The sequence below is a fragment of the Ursus arctos genome, unplaced genomic scaffold (genome assembly GCF_023065955.2).
Source record: "Ursus arctos isolate Adak ecotype North America unplaced genomic scaffold, UrsArc2.0 scaffold_9, whole genome shotgun sequence".
In the NCBI taxonomy this organism is placed as follows: Eukaryota; Metazoa; Chordata; class Mammalia; order Carnivora; family Ursidae; genus Ursus; species Ursus arctos.
The window spans coordinates 50148722-50173220 of NW_026623111.1; the positions used below are offsets into that span (position 1 = coordinate 50148722).

The following is a 24499-nucleotide window of genomic DNA, read 5'->3' on the forward strand; positions in this document are numbered from 1 at the left end:
AAGACACTGTCACTAAATATAAAAATGCAACACAATTAAATCTCTTTTTATTTTGGTTTTGATTTTAAGTTCAGAAAAATGTTGACATTTAAAATGTTTGCTATCAAATAAAGAAGCTTCTACTGACTTAGGGATATTATCTTAGGTTCCTAGGCTTGAGTCAGAGTTCACGGTCTGGTATTAAAATTATCTTAGTCATTCTAGCTTATTTTTATTATGTGTTGTTACTGTTTTTTTCTCTGTGGTGACAGAGGCAATCCTAAATCAAAAGAAACTGACTGCAGCATTCTGTCCCCTTGACATAGTGGAAGGTGTCCTCTGAGAGATTTAGAATATTTTGCATGGTTGGTAATGTCATATTTTCATGTTGCAAAGCCCTTTTAGAATCAGATAGTATCTGCAATGTAGAGATTGTGGGATATATCATTCAAAACACCAAATCAGTACTTCTATTTTGCTCTCTGATAATTTGTTTCCAAAGAAATAGTCAGTGATCATGATTTTCAAATACAGTAGCTCTGTCATGTTTCTTGAATACAATTTGGGACAGCAATTGAGATCAAACTTAGTGCTATATGTAGAAACTAAATCCCACTAATGATTATGAACTTGCTGAAAAAATATATAGCTTTTATTGTACATTTTATTAAAATCAGACATTTTAGGAAGATCTGCAATTGTATTATCATTTACTGTAAATCTTATTTAGATTCTTAGAAAACTCAACCAAAGCCAAAATATTAGTTTTTATTGTTATAATTTCCTGAGAATATTACATCAGCACTCCCTTTTATTTCTCTAAATAGTTTGAAGTAAAGTTATCTGATAGAATATCAAGACTCTCAAATGGCTGAATTAGAAAAATATATGTGTCCCAAATCCTTCTTACCTCATTTCTATGTCCTTCGTCATGTAACTTTATACTGTCCATTCACAATAGGCAGTGTGATTGGACCAATCCCCTGACTATGGAATTGGTTAATGTGATTTTGGCAGATATGTTACCAAATGAGGTGCAAATGGGATCATTCTGGCCTTTCAGTCACTTGACAGATGAGTTCACATCTAGGCTAGTCTTCAGGTCTCCAGAGGAACATGAAGGCCACATGGATTAGAGTCAAGGTGTGCCAGTATAGACCAGCCAACCCCAGGAACATGAGCACATCCAGTCAAGATCAACAGAAACACTTTTGAGCATTCACCTAGCATCATGTTCTACTGTGTTCTATAATTTTATTTGTGACAGATGCAACTATACCAGGTATAATTGCCAATAATGTAGATGACAATGCTACATATATCATACACATAGTTAGGAAGGACTAATAATTCTGAGTGACAGAATGAGAGGTCAAAATATCGTTAAGTTTGAGAAGAAGTTAACTAGGCAAATAAGGGACAAAGGTTTTCCTTGAGTGAAGAAACTAGCCCTGCTGGCATGGCAGAATAAAATACTTTCCCAAAAATTAAAGGTGAGAGTGGCGTTAACATAAGCCTTGTGAAAAGTTAGAAGCCAAACTGTGAAGTACGTTGCAGTTCAAGTTAGCATTTGGCTCGTTTATCTGGAGAGTTGTAAGTAGCAAATAGGTGTGGTCTTCCTTTAGACGATAAAAATCCAAAGTAATCATTATATATTGAGTTGAATATTTTATATTCATTCAAAGGGCTGATCTAGGATCGTTGGTTGAAAAAAGGGAAGAAATAGACATTGATTCAATCAGAGACAGTGCGGTAGTTTGGTACACAAATTTTAGAGAATCGTGTTGAAATTTCTGGTGTAACTTTTATTGATTTTGTGACCTTAAGAAAGTGATTTAATTTAAGTTCTGTTTCTTCACTGTAAAACAGGAATAATAATAGCATCTTTCTGATGAGTTGTTAAATATATAACAAGAGTTCAGTGATACTTTTTTTTAACCATAGCCCTAGCCCTAAAATCATAAAGCTGAAGAGAATAGCTACTATGTTCTCCCAAATTTAGAGAAATATAAGTCAGCACTCCCTCCCAAAGCCAAGTGAGTGGAACACAAAGAAAACCAATGGTAGTAATTTGAGGTAACTACAAAAAGGGGTTGGCTGCCTTGCTGTAGGCTTGTTAAGTGGGAATGCATTAAGCCCAATTTACTGTTACTATCAGAGAAGAAGGCTGTGAAATAACTTCTGTAAAAGCTGAAGTATGACCTTGGTTTCTCACGCAGAGAAACTTGAAGAAGGCAGGATGGCTGGAGCAGTCTGCAATAATAATCCAAAGAAGAAACGATGGCGGAGCAACCCAGCAGAAGGGGTTTCCCTCGGGTGAAGTACACACGTGTACTGTACGGTGAGAGCCCGTGAGGTTGGGAGAGGACAGCAAGTGAGAGGAACTCTGGGAAGTCGGAGTGCATCCTCAGCCTCCAGCGACCCGTAAAGCGAGGCCTTCCCCAGGCGTCTGTGCAAGAGCTCCGACACATACCTCACTAGAGAACCAGTGTTCAGGTATCTGACCCACAGGAGGCATCGGCAAACTCACATAAAAACAATCTTGCCCTTTCTTTTCTACATAGCCATCAAGGACAACTCGGAAAAACCTAGATTCAAATTTTGACACAGGAGGAGGAGGAGGAGCAAAAACGTGACCGTTCTTCCTTCCCCGTCTAGGTCCTGAGGGTCAGGCTGGCTCTGTAGTTGCGGAAACCACTTTGAAATGGATATGGCATTGACTTTGATTTAGACTGGACTTGAATTTTTATATCTGAAATTGAATCTTAATTACTGGCATGGGACTGTTGTTTCAACAAAATGCAGCTGAAGAGCTGTAGTATCTGTCTAATAACCCCTGAAGGCATAGGAGTGGGAGATTTTACAGAGCGTGGATGAAAGAAATAATTGGAGGAAAAAAAATAAATGTTTTAAATCAGTATGCTGTTGAGTTAAAACTGCTCCATACACTGGTTTTAGAAAGAAGTAATGAGGTAGTTGATAAAGCACTCAAGACAGTATGTGGCACATAGTTAGGGTTCAATAAATGTTAGCTGCTTTCATAGTTGTTGCTGTTATTTGAAGGGAAAATATCAAATTTCAATGTGATCCAAAATGGGAAGGACTGTATTGAATAGTAACAATGGAAAATTACAAAAGCAAAGACCAAAGAGCCATGTGTCAGGCATCACATAACAAACATTCTGAACTTGAATAGAAGATTCTTTCATATTTCCTTTAATTTTAAGATCCTATTATTCTTAGTGTGAATTATTTTTCTATATAAGAAAAAAATAGGTGTTTTTCCCCAAATTAAATAGACAATCCAACTCTTCTTACATTTTTTAATTTAAAGAAATGTAGATTATTATTTTTTATTCCCTAAGAGCATCCACTATTAAATCAATATCATTCATCCTTTCGGTTTGGAGTATTAGCTGCCTTTATCAAATGCAAATCATAAAAACTTGGCTGTCAGTATTCATTCTCTGATGGCTCGTTCATCTTTGAAAACAGTACTCACATAAAATGAGTGAACTGTCACTATAGTACAGCTAACGCCGTCTGGCAAGGGACTGAGCTTTTATGTAATAGTAACTTCCTTTCCTTTGTACTAACTTATTTTGAGTTTCTGCGTAAAGGCTATTTTGACAACAACAAAACAAATCAGAGGGTAAGCAAAGTATTTCATTTTTTTAGGCAACTGTCATTGTGAGAAATGAAAAATTTTCTGTCTCTTGACTCAGAGAACAAAGCATTTCATTCCAAACTTGAGGGAGTAGCTCCATACTTACGTCTTGATTGGTCATCTCCCAGTAGGGTCTCTCCCCATAAGACACAACCTCCCACAGCACTATCCCATAGCTCCAGACGTCACTGGCAGAGGTGAACTTCCGGAAAGCTATAGCTTCTGGGGCAGTCCATCTGATTGGAATTTTGCCTCCCTAAAATTGAAAGAGAATAAAAGAATTCCCACATACTTCGAATGAATCTCAGGATATCGCTACCTCACTGGAAAGATCTAGAAAGAGATGTAGCATTTTTAAGTGAATCTGTTTGACAGCCTGCAGTCTCTTTTCACATATCTCAGCCCGTAAGCACTTGTAGACTGACTACTAATTGCCTGTCCGGAAGGTTTCTGGTTTAAATTCTGTTTGACTACTGGAACACATACAGGACCCACATCTCAATTACAGTATCACGATGGCAGCTCAAAGGGGGGAAAGCGGGCAGTCAAGCAAATCAATAAGGTATACTTTCATGACTTTCTAGCAGAGAGTAAAGGACTCAAATTCCCAGGGCATGGTGTTTTTTTTTTTTTTTTTCCCTTTAACATAGGAATTATAAATGGGAAGTCTTGATTGCTGAATGCAACCCTGAGAGGTTTAACAGTTAATAAGACAAGCGTGAAGATCAGATATAGTTATATTTTCCCCCATCACCACGCAATTTCTTTTAGGTTTGACTTCTCTTATTTTTGTATTTGTTCTGTTACAGACTGTTTTTATTTTCACCTAAGAGATAGGTCTCTCATTTAATTTAACCATATTAAAAATTATGGAAATTAGATTGTGGGGAAAAACTTATGACATTATCAAGTTTGGAATTTTTTACATGGTAAAAAAAAATGGTTTGGTAGGCTTCCTCTTAGTTCACAAAATAAATACTTTTATATCCTGCAGGCAAACGCAGGAAACCAAACATTTCATCCACAAGCAAAAATATATTTAAGGGGGAAGCGCATAGGTTTTGAATATTTTCTTGTAAAAAAAAAAGATTAAGATTAACCTATGCCTTCCCATTTTGCAGAGAGGGAATAATTTAATTCATACACTAGAAAAAGTGGAACTTAAGTTGTTCTTTATGAACCCAAGTTTCAAGACACGAGGAAATAACAATTTGTTGTAATGCTTGAAGTTGTTCCGTGAGCTGAGGTTAATTTGAACTATTCAAACTATGTTTAAATTATTTGTCCCTTATATATATGGTAACACCACTCTAAGAAGACTTTCCTGATACATACTTTTGTTAATTAAATATTCATAGGTAAGATCACATCATTAGGCATGGCTATGTGTCATTGTGATATCTATACCATGTTATCACTATTCCTCTTAAAATTGTAGTTTATTGGTTACTTCGAACTTCAGCCTAGGATTTTTCTTCTGGTCCTCAGACCATCATATCTGACGTGACAGTTATCTAAAGTTCCCATATCTTCTCATCTCTCAGTACACACAAACTGCTATCATGGCTCATTTCAAAGGAGTAAGTCTTAAGGGTCTTGGGAACTCTGCTTCCCCTTTCCTCACTTCCCCCCCGCCCCAGCATGATACATTGACACAGACCTTGACAAATCTATTTTATGCATTTAACTAAGACATCAACCAATCATACTGGGAATGGATTTTTCTATAACCTCCTTCTTGCTTAGGCTAAATTTATTAAGTGTAACTCTAATCCCAAGAGAATTCTTAATTGAGGTTTCATTTAAAGCAAATAATGACAATGATAATTAGGTCTAAAAGAAGAGGGATATCCCATCAACTAATTTATTGATTTATTAAGCTAACCATTAGAAGGCTTTGTTTGCTTAGATAAGTTACTCTTGATTTTCAGCATAGTACAGTCCCTAAACATCCATGAGTCACAAAGCAACACTGAAAAAACAAAAAACAAACAAACAAAAAAATAGCCTTATAATCTATGAAAAGAGTATATTGTTAAACTATGAATAGAAGTCATTTTTTAAAATTGAATTAAATAAGAAAATGTATAATACATCTATCTTAAGAATGTGAGATACCGGAAGTGGTCCTCGGTATTGTTAACCAAAGTTAACCAAATCTTATAGTGAAAAAGATACAATGATAAATATTTATAGCTTCAAAAGGAGTTGGAACATTGAGGATATCTAACTTCATGTCTTCTTAACATTGAAAAGGTTTAGAATTAAATACAGTTTCTCATAAGGGATTCAGACTCAAAATGTGCAATATATAGACTGTTCAGAAAATTCTGTTGTACCAATACTCACAGTTTTTCACAGAAAGAATTGTCCGGTACATACCATATCGATTCAGGAAGCAATTACCTTGCTGGAAAAGGATGTTGATTTATGCTAATTATGACAACATGAGTTAATGACCAATTTTCCATAGATGTGATCTTAACAGTTAATATAGCATGTCAAGGAAGTAATTAGGCTTTAAAATACCTCCAGTAAATCAAAACTTCTTGAAGGAATAGTTCTTTTATTTCCTATCATGTGAGTCCTTAAAAAGTAGGTTTAGATATTTCTGTATTTGTTTTACAAATGAAGACACTATAGTGCAGAGTTTAAGTTACCCAATAATGTTATACATGTTTATATATTCATATATATAATATTAATTGCTTTTAATGTAGGAGAGTCTCTCTTTAACGTTCTTTTTTACATTTAGAACTCTGAATAATTTTTATATTGTTGTATTCACTCTGAACTCAAAGTTTTTTTTTTCAGTATCTGTAGGAAGAAAAACGAATTATCGTGCCTCATACGGTGAATACATTGTTTACTTGAGTTTAATATATACATTTGCAGATAGCCAACAAGTAGAATTATCTGGATTTTTTATCTTCCCCTCCAAAACCATCCCTTTCTCTCTCTGTCTTCCTATGTGAGAGGAATGTCCTTTTTGCTATCTTCTTTAAAAATCTTTAAAAATTAAATGTCTCTCGTCTAGTGTTTCAGAAATGCATTCTGTTAGATCTTACCCTCGTGGTGTAGGCTGCCTCAGGATCATCTTCCAGCACCCTGGAAAGTCCAAAGTCAGACACTTTGCACACAAGGTTACTGTTGATTAAGATGTTTCTGGCAGCAAGGTCTCTATGCACGTAGCCCATGTCGGAAAGGTACTTCATTCCTGCAGCGATCCCTCTCAGCATGCCAACAAGCTGAATCACAGTGAATTGCCCGTCGTTTTTCTATTAAAATGATGTAGAAATATTAATCCAGCAACAACAATCACTGGGGGAAAATTTGAAAAGATCTGCCTTCAAGCCCCAAATTAATATTCTCACCAAATTCATATGCAATTTGTATCTAAAGGAGCCTGGAAAAAGTTATCAAATATATCGTTAACTTTGTAACATGGATCAGTCCTCTGCCTGGTCAAAGCTGATCAAGGCTTTGAAAGTCCTTATCAAAAATCTCAGTTAGTTGCCATTTTCTGCATTGTAATCCCTTTATTCTCAGTCATGAGGGGAATATGTTCACCACTCCAGCCCAGTGCCCGCCTTAGATGAACACTGCACCTTTTCTGAGGTGCTTTGGGATAAGCTAGCTCAATAGGCATATTGGGTAAAAAACAAGTGGCCAGAGGAGATGAAGGGGATTCTTCAGGAGCACATGGGAGGAAGAGGACGTTGCAACGACCAGGACAACATTAGTGTTTCTTGGCAGCTTGCTGTCTCTGTCAAGGGCACTGGACTTAGTGCGGACACACAGCATAATGCCCAGCTAATGATTATTTTGAAATATAGGAATGATACGGCCTTACAAGACTAGAGAACTTGAAAATATGTATAAGAAATTTGGTAACAGAAGCTTGTAGAGGCTGGAGATGAGAAGAAAACTTGGCCTTGTCAGTAGACTGCTGTCATCAATGCACAGGCCCCTGGAATAATCCTCAGGAAGGCCATTGTCCTGTTACCTTGCCTAATCAATAGTAGTAGTCTCCACACGAAATGCGAAGAAGTCACAGCCTATAGGTTTAATCAGGCCTGCAAATATGTTACATTGTCTGGCACAAGCTGTATACTAATACAACGAGTTACCAACAATTAAAATTTAGACACTGGTAGGTAAAAAGAATCTTTTCCTGCAACCCAGAAGATCTGACAGCATTAGTGATACTGTCAATTACCACATGACCATCCTGCTTGTACAAGGAGTGGCTGGCTCTCAGATGGGTTATGAGCATAGTTGACCCCTTCATCAACACCGATGATTTGCATGGACCTTTAGACATTTTTTCCTTGCTCTGCCTGATATTATATACTCTGAGCAAATTAGGTACTTGTAAAAAAGCTTCTTTTTTTCCCTTTCCTTTTCTTTCCTTCTGTCTTTCTTTTCTTTGTTGTTTTTTTTTCTTCCCCTTCCTTTATCCCCTCTTTCTTTCTTTTTTTTGGGGGGCAAATTAACATACACTTAAATAAAACTGTAGGGACATATGATTTGGATTTGTTTAAGTTTCTGAAAAGGACAATTTATAAACCAAAGTTTATTTTTTGAAGTATAACTATTCTGACTCCAGATATTTCTATCGATTTAAAAGTTCTGCTTCAAAGTGGCTCATTTTCAACTTCAACATTGTAGTCAACATACAAACAACACTTTAAATAATTAAATGTGTTTTATACCTACCTTTAAAAACGTATCTAAAGATCCATTTTCCATATACTCTGTCACTATCATCACTGGTTTGCCTGAAAAGAAAACAGTGGTATGAACTGCAACTTTTTGATTTTGCATTCTTACCTAGGAAAAGTTTAGTAGAAGATTTTATTTTTGTCCACACTGCATATATTCTTTTAAAAAGTGTCCTCTTTGAGTAGCAAGTAAATTCATGACATGATGGTGTCTTAGTATAATGGGTGGAACCAGTGAGAAGAAAGTGACAGAAGAATAATAACATTGACATTTAAGACATAATAATACAAAATTTTCACTATTAAAATCAATTTATGTAAAAAACGAGTTTAAGGATGCATTTTATTTTAATAGAGGTAATGATATAATGTACCAAATAATATCCAGCAAAGCATTGTGAACGTATTATCTTTCCCACAATTCTGAACAAAAACTCCTATCCCATTTAACTGCACTCCTTATGATCCCTTGAATATGTGTTGTGTTTTCCTAACTTTCTTTTTTTTTTTTTTTTAAAGATTTTATTTATTTATTTGACAGAGACAGCCAGCGAGAGAGGGAACACAAGCAGGGGGAGTGGGAGAGGAAGAAGCAGGCTCCTAGCAGAGGAGCCTGATGTGGGGCTCGATCCCAGAACGCTGGGATCACGCCCTGAGCCAAAGGCAGACGCTTAACGACTGCACCACCCAGGTGCCCCTGTGTTTTCCTAACTTTCTATATTCTTATAACTCCTTTCCTCATGACTACCTTTCTTTTCCTTCTCTGTCTCACACTTACAGTCTCTGTCAATCCAAATGTTTTCATTCTTCAAAACTCTGTTCTAATTCCTCTTGCTATCTGGAAACTTCTCTTGCAATCATTGTTTCCTCCCCCTTTCATGTCTGATACAGAAGTGCAAGCTAGAGCTTAGGTGGACAGACACCAGAGTCACACTGCCTGGCTTCGAACCCCAGATCAATCACTTACTATGGTGCAATCTTGGGCAAATCAGTTATTATCTCTGTGCCTCATTTGTCCCAGCTGTAAAATGAAGGTGTTGATGGCACCTAACTCCCAGAGCTGTGGTGAGCATCCAGCAAGACAAATGGTTATGCAAGTCACTTAGAACAGTGCCTATCACTTAGAATATGCTGGTTAACTTTCTTGCTGTACATAAGTTGGCTAAGAAAATAGATAATCTTTTATCCCCTATAAAATTGTGGCACTTTGTATATATCTGAGATACAAGATGAAAAATGCAAGATCAAAAACCCTTCTTTATAGGAGAAAATATCTAAAACAAGACTATTAGTTTTATCACCCCACATTAACCTCACTATATTTTAAAACCTGTCCCTTTACTATTTAATAAAAGCATGCTACATAAAATTTGTATTAATTTAAAGTATTTTGAGGTAAGTAAAAAGAGACCTTATGTCAGAAAAATCTATCTCATAGGTCTATTAGTAAACTTTATGTATTAGGAGGAGAAACAACACTCATACAATCAGGAAATGCATTATAATTAATGTAATGGCATTCCAGAAGAACATCTGTATTTTAGTTAAGAAGTGATTAATTTAAGTGATAGAATCAGAACCTGCATATTTATTCATACAACACTTTCTAGAAGTGCAAATAAAGCTATAGAAAGTGAGACAATTACATACGAAAAAGAAATAACTAGGAGGAAAAAAGATTTTTTACTTCAAGATCAAGATCACTTAAAACTTACTATTTTGAATAATAAGGTATGACTGTCTAATTTCTTACTCAGATAATTATCTTTTAAAAAAAATACTTCAGAAGGAATATTCTTTTCGTGGAATGTGATGAGTATATTACAAAGCCAGTCACATTTCTCTCTTCCTCTTTAATGTTTATAAAAGTAATTTTAAAAGTTTGTCTGAAATAATTCATTAGGCATATGTTTGTAGATGCCCACATTAGGTGAAACGCCACATGTGCAGAGAACGAGCACTGGAGGTGGGGATGTCATTTGATCTGAACCTTGAAGGCTGCAGGGGTCACTGATGTAATAAAAGGTGACAGATATTCCAGGAAGAAGGGGCAGCATGTGCCAAGGCATCTGCTCATGAAAGTTCAACTATGGCTAGAGCCCTGTATTTTCACTCTGGTAATCCAGAAGTGATAGGACATGAGTTGGGAAATACTAAAAACCGACTGGGCCTACAATAGTAAAAAAAATAAATAAATACAGTTCATAATGTATTTGTAAATGCCTGTCACAGCACAACAGAAGAAAAGATTATAATTTTTTTTTCTTTAGTAAAATTGTAATCTAAGCTCATGAATGGAAAAACACTTGTAATTTAACTTTACTTTAGTTATACTGCCATACCCGTTTTAATTCAGACAAATTTTAAAATAGACAAAATTCTGCTTTGGGCCCTTTTGGTCCCATTCTCACATCCAAGAGCCCATTTCAGACTTTTATTAACGTTGAAGCCCCTTTTCTTTTCGAAGTCTACAACTAATATACTACCCCAAGGGTGAAAGCCAAAATATTTGACACCTGCTTTGGCACAGGTATCTACGGATCAGAAGTTACACCAGACATAATGCTGGAGTATCCTGGAATGTCTTGCTATATTTGACATCACTCCTTCATTTACCTGATTCCAGGAATTCAGAGGTAACCAGGGATGAAGCTGAGTAGGCATATAAAGGGGACACTGGGTAATTCTGGCACCAGCTTTTATCAAACACTAACGAAGTATTTCAATAAATTTACAGCTAATAGAGCCAAAGAGTATGTACCGGCTAAACATCAGCCCTCACCCAACTAGAAGGAGGCCTACATTTTCTGGAATCAGCCCGGGTAGCTCTTTTATTCTGACTTTGACTCCCACTTACAGAAATCCACTGGGTAAATTGTCATAGTATAATTGGAATTGTGAGAACTGATTTCTAGCAGATATCCAGAGAATATACAAAATGAATTACATACGAAATTGGCCCCCTCAGCTCATACTATACGGGTAGATGTCTTGTCCATCAAACTGAAACCCAATCTTTATCAATCATTATCGACTCTACCCCAAGTCCTTTATGATTGCAGCACCTTCCCTATAGCTCTACTTACAAAACTTTCAGTTCTCTCCTCCTCTCTTTTTCTAGAATTTCTTCATTTTATCTACCCTTAATTTGTTGGACTTTTTTTTCCACTGTTGTGGGTCACTGATAAATATTTAGTACTGCTCACCCAAGGTTTATTGAGTGGAAATTGGATAGAATTCCCATGTAAAAATATCTTTTTCTTTGATGAATTTGTTCCTTAAACATACAAATTTTATGTAGCATGCTTTTATTAATAGTAAAAGGACATGTTTTAAAATATACTGAGGTTAATGCAGAGTGATAAAACTAAGAGGCATGTTTTAAATTCACTGAGCTTAGAAGAAAAAAAATTATACTCTAAAGTGAATGAACTGATCAGAAGACTTATGACATTGAATAATATAGATTTGGATAGAAAAATAATAAATGATTACTTTTTAGGGAAATGGGCACCTGGCATTTGTTCTATAAGATTTCTTAGATTTCATCACCTAGTTTTAAAAGTAAGATTAATTATTTATGACAGTGTAGGTTGTAATGTCAATAACAAAAATATTATTTGAGAAGTATGATAGGGAACTAAAACACTTCTCACATTTTAGAAAATGGGAGAAAAGCAATTAAAATGAATGTTTGCAAACAAGCATGATCTTCTTTTGTTGACAAGAATAAGACACTTCAGGACCCATTCGATTATTTTTCATGCTTCAGTCATTTTAATGCTAATTATATTTAGTTTGGCTTATGTTTTGTCTCAGTTCCTGCTAGTCTGCAAGAATGACATAGCAATAATTAATGTGGCTTACTCTAACCCTTGGAAATTCAATAAAACTGTATAAATCACTTTCCATTATCCAGCTCGAAGTACAGACAAAGAATAGATTTGCCAATAATTTTGAAAGCATATTATCAAAAATCTATATAAAAAGAGCTCATAAAGCATGTCAAAACATGATTCTAATCACAGAGTAGAGTTTTTATATTATTTACCAAAGACCTAGTCCAGGCAGAGTCTAAGTAGTAATAGAAACACATTATTTGTGGAATTCACCAACCTTATATTTTAATCATTCAGTTTTGGTAATCATAAAAGAGCTACAATTTATTGATTTATTGGATTTTCACTCTTTACAAGGCACAATGTTATTTTTAATTTTATTAAATTCCATAATAGTGGTATTACAGAAGACATTTTTCAGAGAAAGAAATGTGAGGCTTAAAAAGATTCAATATATGACTTGGGTTGATGAGTGCAGATATGTAAGAACCAAAGTTGGGAACCAAATTTATGTCTATCCGACTATAAAAGCTGTTTTCCTTTCCTCCACACTATGATACCTATAATTTCAAAATACTTATTTTAAAGTTTAAATTTTATTTTAAAATCTCACAATTATTTACTCTTTTGTGTTAATACTAGCTTGGTAATCATGCCTATGGCATGACAAACTATCCAACCATTAATGGCAGATCTGGTAGGAATTCAGATTCTCTCAGTAAATAATATAACTTTACATATGACAATTACTTACATATGTTCTGAGTGTTCTGAAGTATTCTATAGTGAAATGGTCTTGGATTCTATTTATATGAGGTATATAAAGTAATAAAACCCATAGAAACGGAAAGTGGAAATGTTATATTAGCAGCGGGGGAAGGAGGAAAGGAAGAGTTGCTTTTCAGTGGTATAAAGGTTCAGTTACGCAAGACAAAAAAGTTGTGGAGATCAGTTGTATAACATTGTGGTTATAATTAATTTGTACCCCACACTTGAAAATGTAAGAGGACAGATACATGACATGTGAGGTTATGTATCTACAATAAAAAAACTGAGTTTGTTTCCTTACTCTGTGATTTTTTGGTGCTAATGTCCATCACAAATCCAAGAGAGGAGAGAATATGCCACCCCTGTTAAAGCAATCATTTTCCCTAAGATACCTCAACGTTAGGTGAAAAAAAATTTGGGGCATGTTGATGTAGCCCTTGCTTTTCAGAACATTGCCCCAACAGTCTGCAAAGCTATCATCTGTTGGGAGCATATTAGAAATGCACAGTCTTAGTGCTCAATCTGATCTATTGAAACAAATTCTGCATTTTAGCAATATCCTCAGAGGCACATACAATTTTGAGAAGCAGTAAACTAGGCCACATCACAAAAGCTGCAGTTAAATCTGGGCTTATTATTTTATTTGCATTGATACCACATGCTTTTCTGAAACCATTAGCTCATCAATAAACACTTGATACCACTTAAGTCTCCACTCAGGGAGCATTTGATTTAGAAGCATCATAATTCACTGGAGGAAAACTGTCACTGGGTTTCTCTTAGAAATATTTTACAAGACTTGTAAATAATTAAAGTAAGCCTGTGCTTATACTTACATATCTACAGTTTTATTGCACTCTGTCATTCTATTTGGTTTATATTCCATTTAGTATACTAACACTTTCAGCTGTTTGAAATTACTTTTATTTTGACCCCAAGGGCAACTTGAGATAACTCAAATATCATGGTTCAATTATTAATGGTTAATGGTCAACCAGAAAATGGAATCTTGTGCTTAGAGCAGGAATAGATAATGCTTATTAAGGGGATAAGGAGGGGAGGACAAAGTATGGGGCAACTAGAAGGGTACTCATATTTTAATTCCATTATGGTCCTTAGTCAGTTAACACTTTAGGGAAAAATCATTTATAACATTATATAATTTGAATTTGTAGAAAGATAATAAAGTAAAAAGTCGATATACCTTCCCTGAAACAGGAGCATGAAAACACCAAATGTCTCTATAAATAGAAAATCTAAACTTCATATAATATTTCAGATTTTTTACACTGATAATTTTTTTCATTTGGTGCTCATTTCTCAAATTAGAAATGAATTTGAATTGTTCTGACATTAGTGAAGGTAGATGATTGCTTATGGAGTCAGACATTATGGACTTTTCAGAGGAGGTGGGGAATACAAGAATTAAGAAATCTGACAGCTTTCTTTTATTAATAATGAAAATAACTTTAAAAATACAATGTTTAATTTACTGAGTCAATCTATGAGCTAGTAAATTTTGTTTCTATAGTTCTATTTTTTTTGGATGAGCAAAATTTAGATTTTATCAGGAAGAGCACTTGTAAATATCTAATAATTACGTTTACATATTTCTTAAACCTCATTCTATGCCCTAACAAGGAAAAACAGGTACTGAATTAATGAGCTGACTTTTATTTCTACTTTAGCTTTAAATTTATTTCCATCATGGTTTATCACTGGTTCATAGAATTTGTTTCCTTATGTGAAATGCACAATGTAAAATTCAAGCATGCTCAATACTTCAAAACATTTTCATTTTTACATCTCAGGACTAAAGGTAAATCAGTGGCTGCATGCTTATGGACCTCTCAAATTAAGTTGTCCAAACTGAACTGATTACCAACCACAGTCTTGATCCTCCTAGACTCTTCCCCATAAATGTCAATTCCTTTCTTTGAAGAACTCATGACAAATAATTTATAATTATTGTTGACTCCTCTCTTTTTCTCACACTCTATATCTAAATCACAGGAAGCCTTCCTGGGATTGTCTTCAAAATATCTATAGAATTCAACTACTACTCTCCATCTTATTAGACCAGCACTTTGACCTAATCCATGACGAGGTATGAATAACATCAGTAACCTCCCCATGGTCTCTTTGCTTAAACATTGGCTCTTACTATCTACACTTAACATGGCAGCCAGACTGATCTTGTTAACACAGATATTAGATTCCATCACATCTTGGTTCTAAAGGCTGCAAAGCTCAGATTAAGAGATGGTCTTTACAGGGACCAAAGAATGTGCACCATCTATCCTCCTAGTACATCTCCAAGTTAAGTTCTTTCCAGACTTCTCTCCTTCATTCCATTGAAGCAACAATGGCCTTGATATTTCTTGAACATCGAATGTAAGTTCCATTTGAGACTTGCTGGTCCTTATTTCTATAACATTCTGCCTCCAGATATCTGTAAGGCCCACACTTTCACTTTATTCAAGCCTTATCAGAGAGTCCTTTCACTAAATAAAATAGTAATCACCAACCCTCAACAAAAGCAATCCCTAATTTCCTCACCTAGCTTTATTTTCTCATTTAATATATTATAAATATGTTTATTCACTTAGTTTCTATTTCCCCACCCAAAGTAAACTTCATAAAGGCAGGAACTCAGTCTGTTTAATCTCTGCTGTATCCTGATTAATAGCGATAGACATGTATTAGGTGATCAGTTAATATCCTTGAATAAATAAATGTTTGTCAAAGGTATACTGAAGGGTGAAATATGAGATTGGTAATGTACACTCTTTAAGAGCTTGGGTTTGGAAGTTATGTAAAACTGTTTTAAAATGTGGCATTATCCTATGCTAGTTTTATGATACTGGATAAGGTATTTAACCTCTTTAAAGTTAATTTTTCCCATTTGTAAAATAAGAACAAATACAAGTGTCTAAATAATAGCATTATTGTACAGATTAAAGGATATAATAAAGAGAATTAAGCTTAATAAATTCTTAAAGTAATGTTAATGATTAGTAGTAGTAATAACTGTTATATACAAGATCTTGTGAAAAGATTCTCAAGCAATTTCCTTCATATGAATTTTATTTTTTTCTAAACACCCATGGTTTTATAGAATAAGGTTTTAAAAATAAAATATAAACTATACATCACTCTAACTAGTTTTAAATGTTTACATAACTACATTGTCATTCACTCATTTAATATCGCTTATGTCTTTTTTTTTTAATTACCTAATACGTCTGGCCCTGTGATAGAGACTAGGGGAGCTATAAAGATATATCATTTTCAAGAAGCTCATTTTGTAGTAAGGATGATAAAACGTGTAGAGGAATAACTATGATATCACACATAGCAAGACAAAGTACAGAGAAATGCAACTAGAGTGTATAAGATTGTCTCTGGCTGAGAATTTACTCATTCAACAGATATACGAAATACTACACATGCTGACCACTGATCTAGGAACACACAGGTGAGCAAGACAAAAACCTCTGTTCCTTGAGGCTTAAATTCTAATGTAGAACCAGGAAGCTTTCCCTTACTGAGCCATTTGTGGAACTGGGAAGCTTTCCTTTACTGAGCTATTACACTTTATATAGTGGTTCCTATATGCAAGGCAGACACTGAGAATAGAAAGAAAAATGGAGATATATGATGCTGATCTCATGGAGAAAGCCACATCTGAATTAATCTTGAAGGTTAAGTAGAGCCAAGAAAAGTGGAGAGGACATTCTTGGGTGGAATGAAGTATTTCAAAGGGGTAGAACAAGAACTCGATAGAGTTTTTCTGGAAAGGAAATAGTGAAATATGGGGTTATGGCCAAAATTATATGGGGTTAAGAATCAAAGTATATATATTTTGCTTCATTTGTTTGCTTATTTGGTGATGAAGCATCAAAGGAAAACAGTGATTTAGAAAAAGCTACCTTGGGACAATATATATGGAATGGGCTAATGTGAGAAAAGACAAAAGTGGGAAGGCTAGTTTGAAGATTGTAGAAATATCCCTGGATAATATAAAATAAGAAGTGACTTTGTAAGATAGAATGAAATACTATATTTGAAAGGCAATTACAAATTATATAATAAGTCATAGTTGTCTGACAATTTAAACAATCAATTGTCATTGAACGTGCTATCTCCTCAAACATAGAGATAAAAAGAAATAGGGAGAGACTCCTCTAATGTTCCTCTAACATTTTGCTTAAATTTATTAATTTTACAAAAGAACTAAATTTATTTGTAGAAGATCCTAGATTAAGAAATATAACTATGAATCATTTTAGCACTCAATAGAAGTATTCCTTTAGTCAATTTTGATAATAATTTCCACAAGTGGGAAAAGATAAATCTTAAAGAACTAAAGATGCTGCAATTGGAAAATTATTTTTCCTATTTTTATTTTAATTTTGAATCTCTTCAAATAGTAAAAGTTGGCACTGTATATATTACCTTAAAGCATCTTGCATTGTGAATGAGTCAATTAAGCCAGGACCTGTGGGTTTTCACATCATTTGTCATGAAGTCTCTCTAGAATATATAACTATTTCTGATATGCCCTGTTTAACAACATAACACAGAAGGAATTTGAATTCAGGCCCATGTTTCTGGCACGTAGGGCGGTGATACGAGAAAGATGAAGGTTCATGATAGCACCACCCATAGGAGTGTGACTTCAGACTCCCTACCTCAGCTTCAATCAGAAAAATCACGAGATTTAGTTGCACTTATGTCTCATTATCTGTGTGCTGCAGGTTGAGAATAATTGTTGAATAAATTAGCATCAGATCAGAGAGCATGAAATTAAGGACACAAATAAAGTGAGTTGCAACATGGTAAATTAAAAACAAGCTGAAGACTTTCTAGGCTGAACATCAAGAGGTACATTTATTAAGGGGAAATGCAGTTCGAGTTCACACAGAACAAAAAATAGGACAGAAATATTTTAAATATTTTCATTTTGCTTTATGTGTATGTGTAGTTTCATGGCAGCAACATCAAATAGAATATTTGATTAGGAGATTGGAAATTTCCAATTTGGATTCCCAACTGCAGTACTGTTTTTTAGACTAAAATTTACAAAACTTAGATATGATCACTTGTTGACAAAGGCTTCAAGTGCATACAAAATATATGACAAATTTAGTTGACTTCATATGAGAAATGTAGTTGTCTTAGTTTGTCTCAGTCAGGACCCATTCACATTAAACAAGTTCTATAATAAATCAGGGTTCTATAAAAGTAAGTGAATATTAATTGTAATAATTTTGGGGTGTTGTCCGTTAGTATCTGATTCACTCACTTAAATTAAAATAAATATTTATTCACTACTCTAATTACTTGCAGTTTTGTTCACACACACATACACATAAATATATCTTAATTTAATCTGCACAACAATCTTATAAATTAGGTATGATTTCCCCCCTTTTTTTTTGGTGATACTGAGGCTCAAAATGTTTAACTGACCATGGATTGGTTTAGCTTTAGATATAACAGGCTTACATAAATATTTAGGACACTGTCTCTGTCTTCAAGGAGCAGACTTTTTTTTTTAGCTAGGGAGTTAAAAATATATGCAAAAAAGATAAAATTAAATGAAATATTTGAATAAGAGTTTTGGCCAAATGGAAGATCATTACAGACAACTGCAAAAATCTGTACTTCGGCACAGTGTTCAAAAGAAGAAGGAATTACTTTAGGTTGAAGTGATGAGGGATTGTTTCATGAATGTGATGTGATTGGAACAGGGATTTGAAGGAATTGAAAAGGTAGTGAATAGGAGGGTGTAAGTTTCAGAGGAAGAGACAATGTAGGCAGGTCAAAATATCAAGCATGTTAAAATGGACTAAGAAAACAATGCATGTGAAGGAGCTCAGAGCACAGGAAGAGATAGAACGGGAAAGTAATAACTATAGATTGTTTAGTACCTATTCTTTGACACGCCCATTCTAAACTTTACCTGTATTAATTCATGTCCTCTTCCCACCACCACTATCTATTCTTAATCCATGTCACTGTTGAGGAAACTACATTTCTGAATGTTTAAGTAACTTGTTCAAAGTCACATGGTTTGTGGCAAAACCAAAATTACAATATGTGGCTAGATCCATCGTCCAGGTTCTTACCATTATGCCATACTGTCATCCATAATAATAATAGTGATCTGACACTATTGATCTGAATAGTGATAATATAATGATCTGAATTCATTACAGAAGGTAAACTGGCTACCTACAGAGCTTCACATTAACCCTGGGTAATAAGAAGTCATGGTCAGAGTTTATTTGAGGAAGTTAAATTTATTGGAGAAAGCCATATTAAGGATAAGATGAAGAAATGAAATGTATCAAATATTTGCCTACTATTATTACCATGACTATAATTAAGAACTATGTTTTATATTAGATAGTATCATTACTGCATAGGAAATAACAGTAATCAATTATTCTTATAATTCTTGTTCCTATAGTATCTAGTGCCACAAGATACCACTGATATCGTTTTAGGACCTTCCCTTCAGATAAAATGTAGTCACATTCAAATTCTGATTTCATTTTATTATACTGGTGACCATCTTTTTTTTCACATCATATTCTTATTTCAAATATTCGTTGGGTATAATTTTTGTAAAATATTTTAATTTCTTACATTACTAAAAAAACCCATATTTTTTCCTTGTTCTCTACCTTTCTTTCTCTTGTCCCTGCCTCTCACCTTTCTTTAGGAACTTATTTGTTCTGATAAGACTTAAGGATGTCTTTCTTGCTCCAGCAATACCCTCTTTGGGCTACTGTCAAGGGGGTAATAAAGTATGGGCATATATGCAACTGGAGGAAGAAACACATCTAAGTTTTGGGGAAAAAATTGTCTGCAGGTTATTTTATTTTTATGCTACATTCCTCTATGAGAATTCTTACTGGAAATACGTATCTCTTTGAAAGGCAGGAAAAAACAGTCTAGCAATATAAGCTGATTCAAAAGTTCAGCCAGTCATCAAGATGATACTTTTGCTGTGGTCTGCTTTAGGACTTTTAAGGGGCTGCTACCTCCTCATCTGTGACTTATTGTGAATAAATCATGATTTAAAAATTAACTTGTTATATACCAGGCAAATATTTTGACTTGCTTCTTTTGTCTATATTGTGAAAAAGTTGTGTTTTTATTGTTGTTATTTTGTTTTCCATATTTAAAAGCTAAATAAGTGGATATCCAATCATTTGAAATGCCTTAATAGATTGATGGCATTTATTGAATACATATTGCTGGTACACATATTTGGCATATATAATTTAAGACTTGATTAATAGCAACTGGAAGGTGAACAGATGATTGAAAGCAAATCTAAAGAATGTCCCTTGCTAAAATTTTTTAGATGAGTTAGAAAGTGGTAAGTAGAATATGAAGGACAAAGGAAGGACTGAGAACACATAGAAATGGCAAAAAAAAAAAAAAAAAGAATTTAAATAAGGCCTCAATCACGTGACCCAAAAATATTTTATTGGATGACTGAAAAATTATGTGAACTCTTTATATTGGGAAGATCGTCACATAGTCACATATAAATACGAATTTAAAAGAATAGATGTGAAAATCCAGATATTTCTGAGCAAAAATTACATTTTCTTTAAGAAAATAATTAATCTCAAGGAATTTGTCCAGTCTTCTGTGGCTGCTGCTTTCCCTAAAATTATTAAAATATCTCAATGAAAAAAATGAATAAAAGAAATGCACCTGTCTTTAAAGACTAATTTAAAAGATGGCAGGACACCTATGGTTAGAGTGAACCTATTAAATGTTGAACTTCAATGCCTCAGTCAAAACATTGAAGTTAATATTTTATTAGGATAAAAGTGGAAGAGCCAGAAGAAAAAAGAATGTTGATACCTTTACTCCTTCTTTTATCTGGATACATTTTCTCTGGCAGTGAATTCATAGTAAATATGTGAATATATATGTTTTGAAAAATTAAACAGAAATTCAGGTTCTATTAAAGATCAGCTTGGACAAGAATCTACTAAAATACAGGACAATTATTATTAATATTAAATAAATTTTTAATAACATTACTGTGGCTACTTTTCCTTTTATCCTAAAATTAATAATAACCTAATAGAAGACACTCAGATATTCATGACAAACACATACATATAATTCTACTGTACTTACTTTTGGTCACAACACCTTCTAAGTGAATGATGTTAGGATGATCAAACTGCCCCATGATACTTGCTTCACCCAAGAAATCACGGCGTTGTTTCTCTGTGTAGCCTACTTTCAGGGTTTTGATTGCCACAGGTAATTCTCTTTTTCCAGGAAGTTTCAAACGTCCACTACAAACTTCACCAAATTCACCTTGTCATAAAGATGGAAAAGCACATAAACTCATTTCAATCCTTACTCTAATAATATGCTAAAGTCCTCCTAGAATATTAAAGTTTAGACAAAACAGTATTAAAAGGGGAGTCCAAACTTCACTATCGAGAATAAGTGGTGCTTTGGAAAAATCGTCCACAGGTGATCATAAAACACTCTGGGGGTTATTAGCTTCATCTATCTCACCTACAAAAACCTTAATGAAAATATTAGAAAGAAATTAAATGCAACTGATTGAAAATCACTTCCATCTTCCTTCTTTTTCTACAATAGCAGTGCCTTATTAATTGATGAGAAGAGAAAAGGAGGAAAGTTTATAGAAGGACAAAAAGGAAATAATTTTAAGGAAGAGATGATTCATAAACAGACTAACCACGTGCTTAAACTATGTATAGTTTCAGACACTACAAATTATATATGGAATGTAAAAACAGTAGATGATAAAATCCTGTTTGAATATACATATTTTTGCTGTTTTTTTTTTTAATTTTCCAAAGCAAACATTTGCTGGTTTAAAGATTTTATTTATTTATTAGAGAGAGCGCACAAGCAGGTGGAGCAGCAGACAGAGAGAGAAGCAGACTCCCTGCTGAGCAAGGAGCCCAGTGAGGGAATTGATCCCAGGACCCTGGGATCATGAACTAAGCCAAAGGCAGCTGCTTAACTGACTGAGCCATCCAGGTGTCCCACACTTGCTAGTTTAAATATGAGCTCCAAAGAAGGAAGCATTAAAATATGACCAGTTACATACCACTTTGAAAGCAAGTCAGTTACAAAAGATTTAAAAGCATTCTATGTTAGATCAGGACATTGACATATTATATTCTATAATATAAACACAAATTAAAAGAAAAGAGAAATGACCAAATAGATAAAACCATGAATGACAGAGGAGCGATCACAACCAACAACATGGAAATACAAACAATCATAAAAGAATACTATGAAAAATTATATGCCAACAAACTGGAGGATCTGGAAGAAATGGACAACTTCCTAGGAACTTACAAACTACCAAAACTGAAACAGGAAGAGACAGAAAATTTGAACAGACCCATAACCAAAAGAAACTGAATCAGTAATCAAAAATCTCCCAACAAACAAAAGTCCTGGGCTGGATGGCTCCCCAGGGGAATTCTACCAAACATTTAAAGAAGAGTTAATGCCTATTCTTCTCAAACTGTTCCAAAAAATAGAAATGGAAGGAAAACTTCCAAACTCATTCTACAAAGCTAGCATTACCTTGATCCTCAAATCAGACAAAGACCCCACTAAAAAGGAGAATTAGAGGCCAAGATCCCTGATGAACATGGATGCAAAAATTCTCAATAAAATACTAGCAAATCAAATGTAACAGTACATTAAAAGAATTATTCACCATGATCAAGTGCAGTTTATTCCTGGGCTGCAGGTGTGGTTCAATATTCACAAATCAATCAACATGATACACTGCATTAATAAAAGAAAGGATAAGAGCCATATGACCCTGTCAATAGATGCAGAAAAAGCATTTGACAAAATACAGCATCCTTGCCCAATACAAACCCTCAACAAAGTAGAGATAACTGGAACATACCTCAACATCACAAAGCCATATACAAAAGACCCACAGCTAACCTCAATGGGGAAAAACTGAGATCCTTTCTCCTATGGTCAGGAACAAGAGAAGGATTTCCACTTTCACCATTACTATTTAACATAGTACTGGAAGTCTTAGCCTCAGCAATCAGACAACAAAAAGAAAGGCAAGGAAGATGTCAAACTTTCATTATTTGCAGATTACATGATATTCTATGTAGACAACCTGAAAGACTCCACCAAAAAATTGCTTGAACTCATACATGAATTCAGCAAAGTTGCAGGATATAAAATAAATGTGCAGAAATCCATTGTATATCTATATGCCAATAACAAAGCTGTAGAAAAAGAAATAAAAAAAATCAACCCCATTTGCAATTGCACCAAAAACAATAAGATATCTAGGAATAGATCTAACTAAAGAAGTAAAAGATCTGTATTCTAATAACTATAGAACACTTATGAAAGAAATTGAAGAAAACACAAAGAAACCAAAAAGCATTATATGCTCAAGGATTGTAAGAACAAATATTGTTAAAATGTCTATACTACCAAAGCAATCTACAGATTTATTGCAATCCTTATCACAATACCAAAAGCACTTTTCACAGAACTAGAACAAATAATCCTAAAATTTGTATGGAACCACAGAAGACCTGGAATGGCCAAAGCAATTCTGAAAAAGAAAAACAAAACTGGAGGCATCACAATTCCACACTTCAAGATATATTACAAAGCTGTAGTGATCAAGACAGTATGGTACTGGCACAAAAACAGACACGTAGATCAATGAAACAGAACAGAAAACCCATAAATGGATCCACAACTCTATGGTTAACTAATCTTTGACAAAGCAGAAAAGAATATCATATGGAAAAAAGACAGTCTCTTCAACAAATGGTATTGGGAAAACTGGACAGCCACATGCAGAATGAAACTGGACCACATTCTGATACCATACATAAAAATAAATTCAAAATGGATGAAAGACCTTAATGTGATAGAGGAAAACATCACAGTCCTAGAGGAAAACACAGGCAGAAACCACTTTGACTTTGGTAGGAGGAACTTCTTACTAGACACGTCACCACAGTCAAGAGAAACAAAAGCAAAAATGAACTATTGGGACTTCATCAAGTTAAAAAGTTTCTCCACAGCAAAGGAAACAATCAACAAAACTAAAACACAGCCTATGGAATGGGAGAAGATATCTGCAAATGACAGATCTGATAAAGGGTTAGTATCCAAAATCTACAAAGAACTTATCAAACTCAACACCCAACAAACAAATAACACAGCTAAGAAATGTGCAGAAGATGTGAATAGATACTTTTCCAAAGACATCCAGATGGCTAACGGACATATGGAAAGATGCTCAAAATTACTCATAATCAGGGAAATACAAATCAAAACCACAATGCGATACCAACTCACACCTCTCAGGATGGCTAAAACTTACAACACAAGAAATAACAGGTATTGGTGAGGATGCAGAGAAAGGGGAACCATCTTGCACTGTTGGTGGGAATGAAAACTGGTGCAGCCATCCTGGAGAACAGTGG

General features: G+C 34.4%; 1 protein-coding gene across 5 annotated transcripts in view; it reads right to left on the bottom strand.

Moving 5' to 3' along the window:
* EPHA5 (EPH receptor A5) overlaps positions 1 to 24499 on the bottom strand; it is a 336182-nt gene that overhangs the window by 18483 nt on the left and 293200 nt on the right. For all 5 annotated transcript variants that reach the window (XM_057309796.1, XM_057309795.1, XM_026508978.4 and 2 more), the window contains 4 exons: positions 21153 to 21338; positions 8366 to 8427; positions 6715 to 6924; positions 3753 to 3902 (listed from right to left, as the gene is read on the bottom strand). In XM_057309796.1, coding sequence (XP_057165779.1) covers positions 3753 to 3902; positions 6715 to 6924; positions 8366 to 8427; positions 21153 to 21338 — 608 coding nt within the window. The remainder of the gene's footprint in view (positions 1 to 3752; positions 3903 to 6714; positions 6925 to 8365; positions 8428 to 21152; positions 21339 to 24499) is intronic.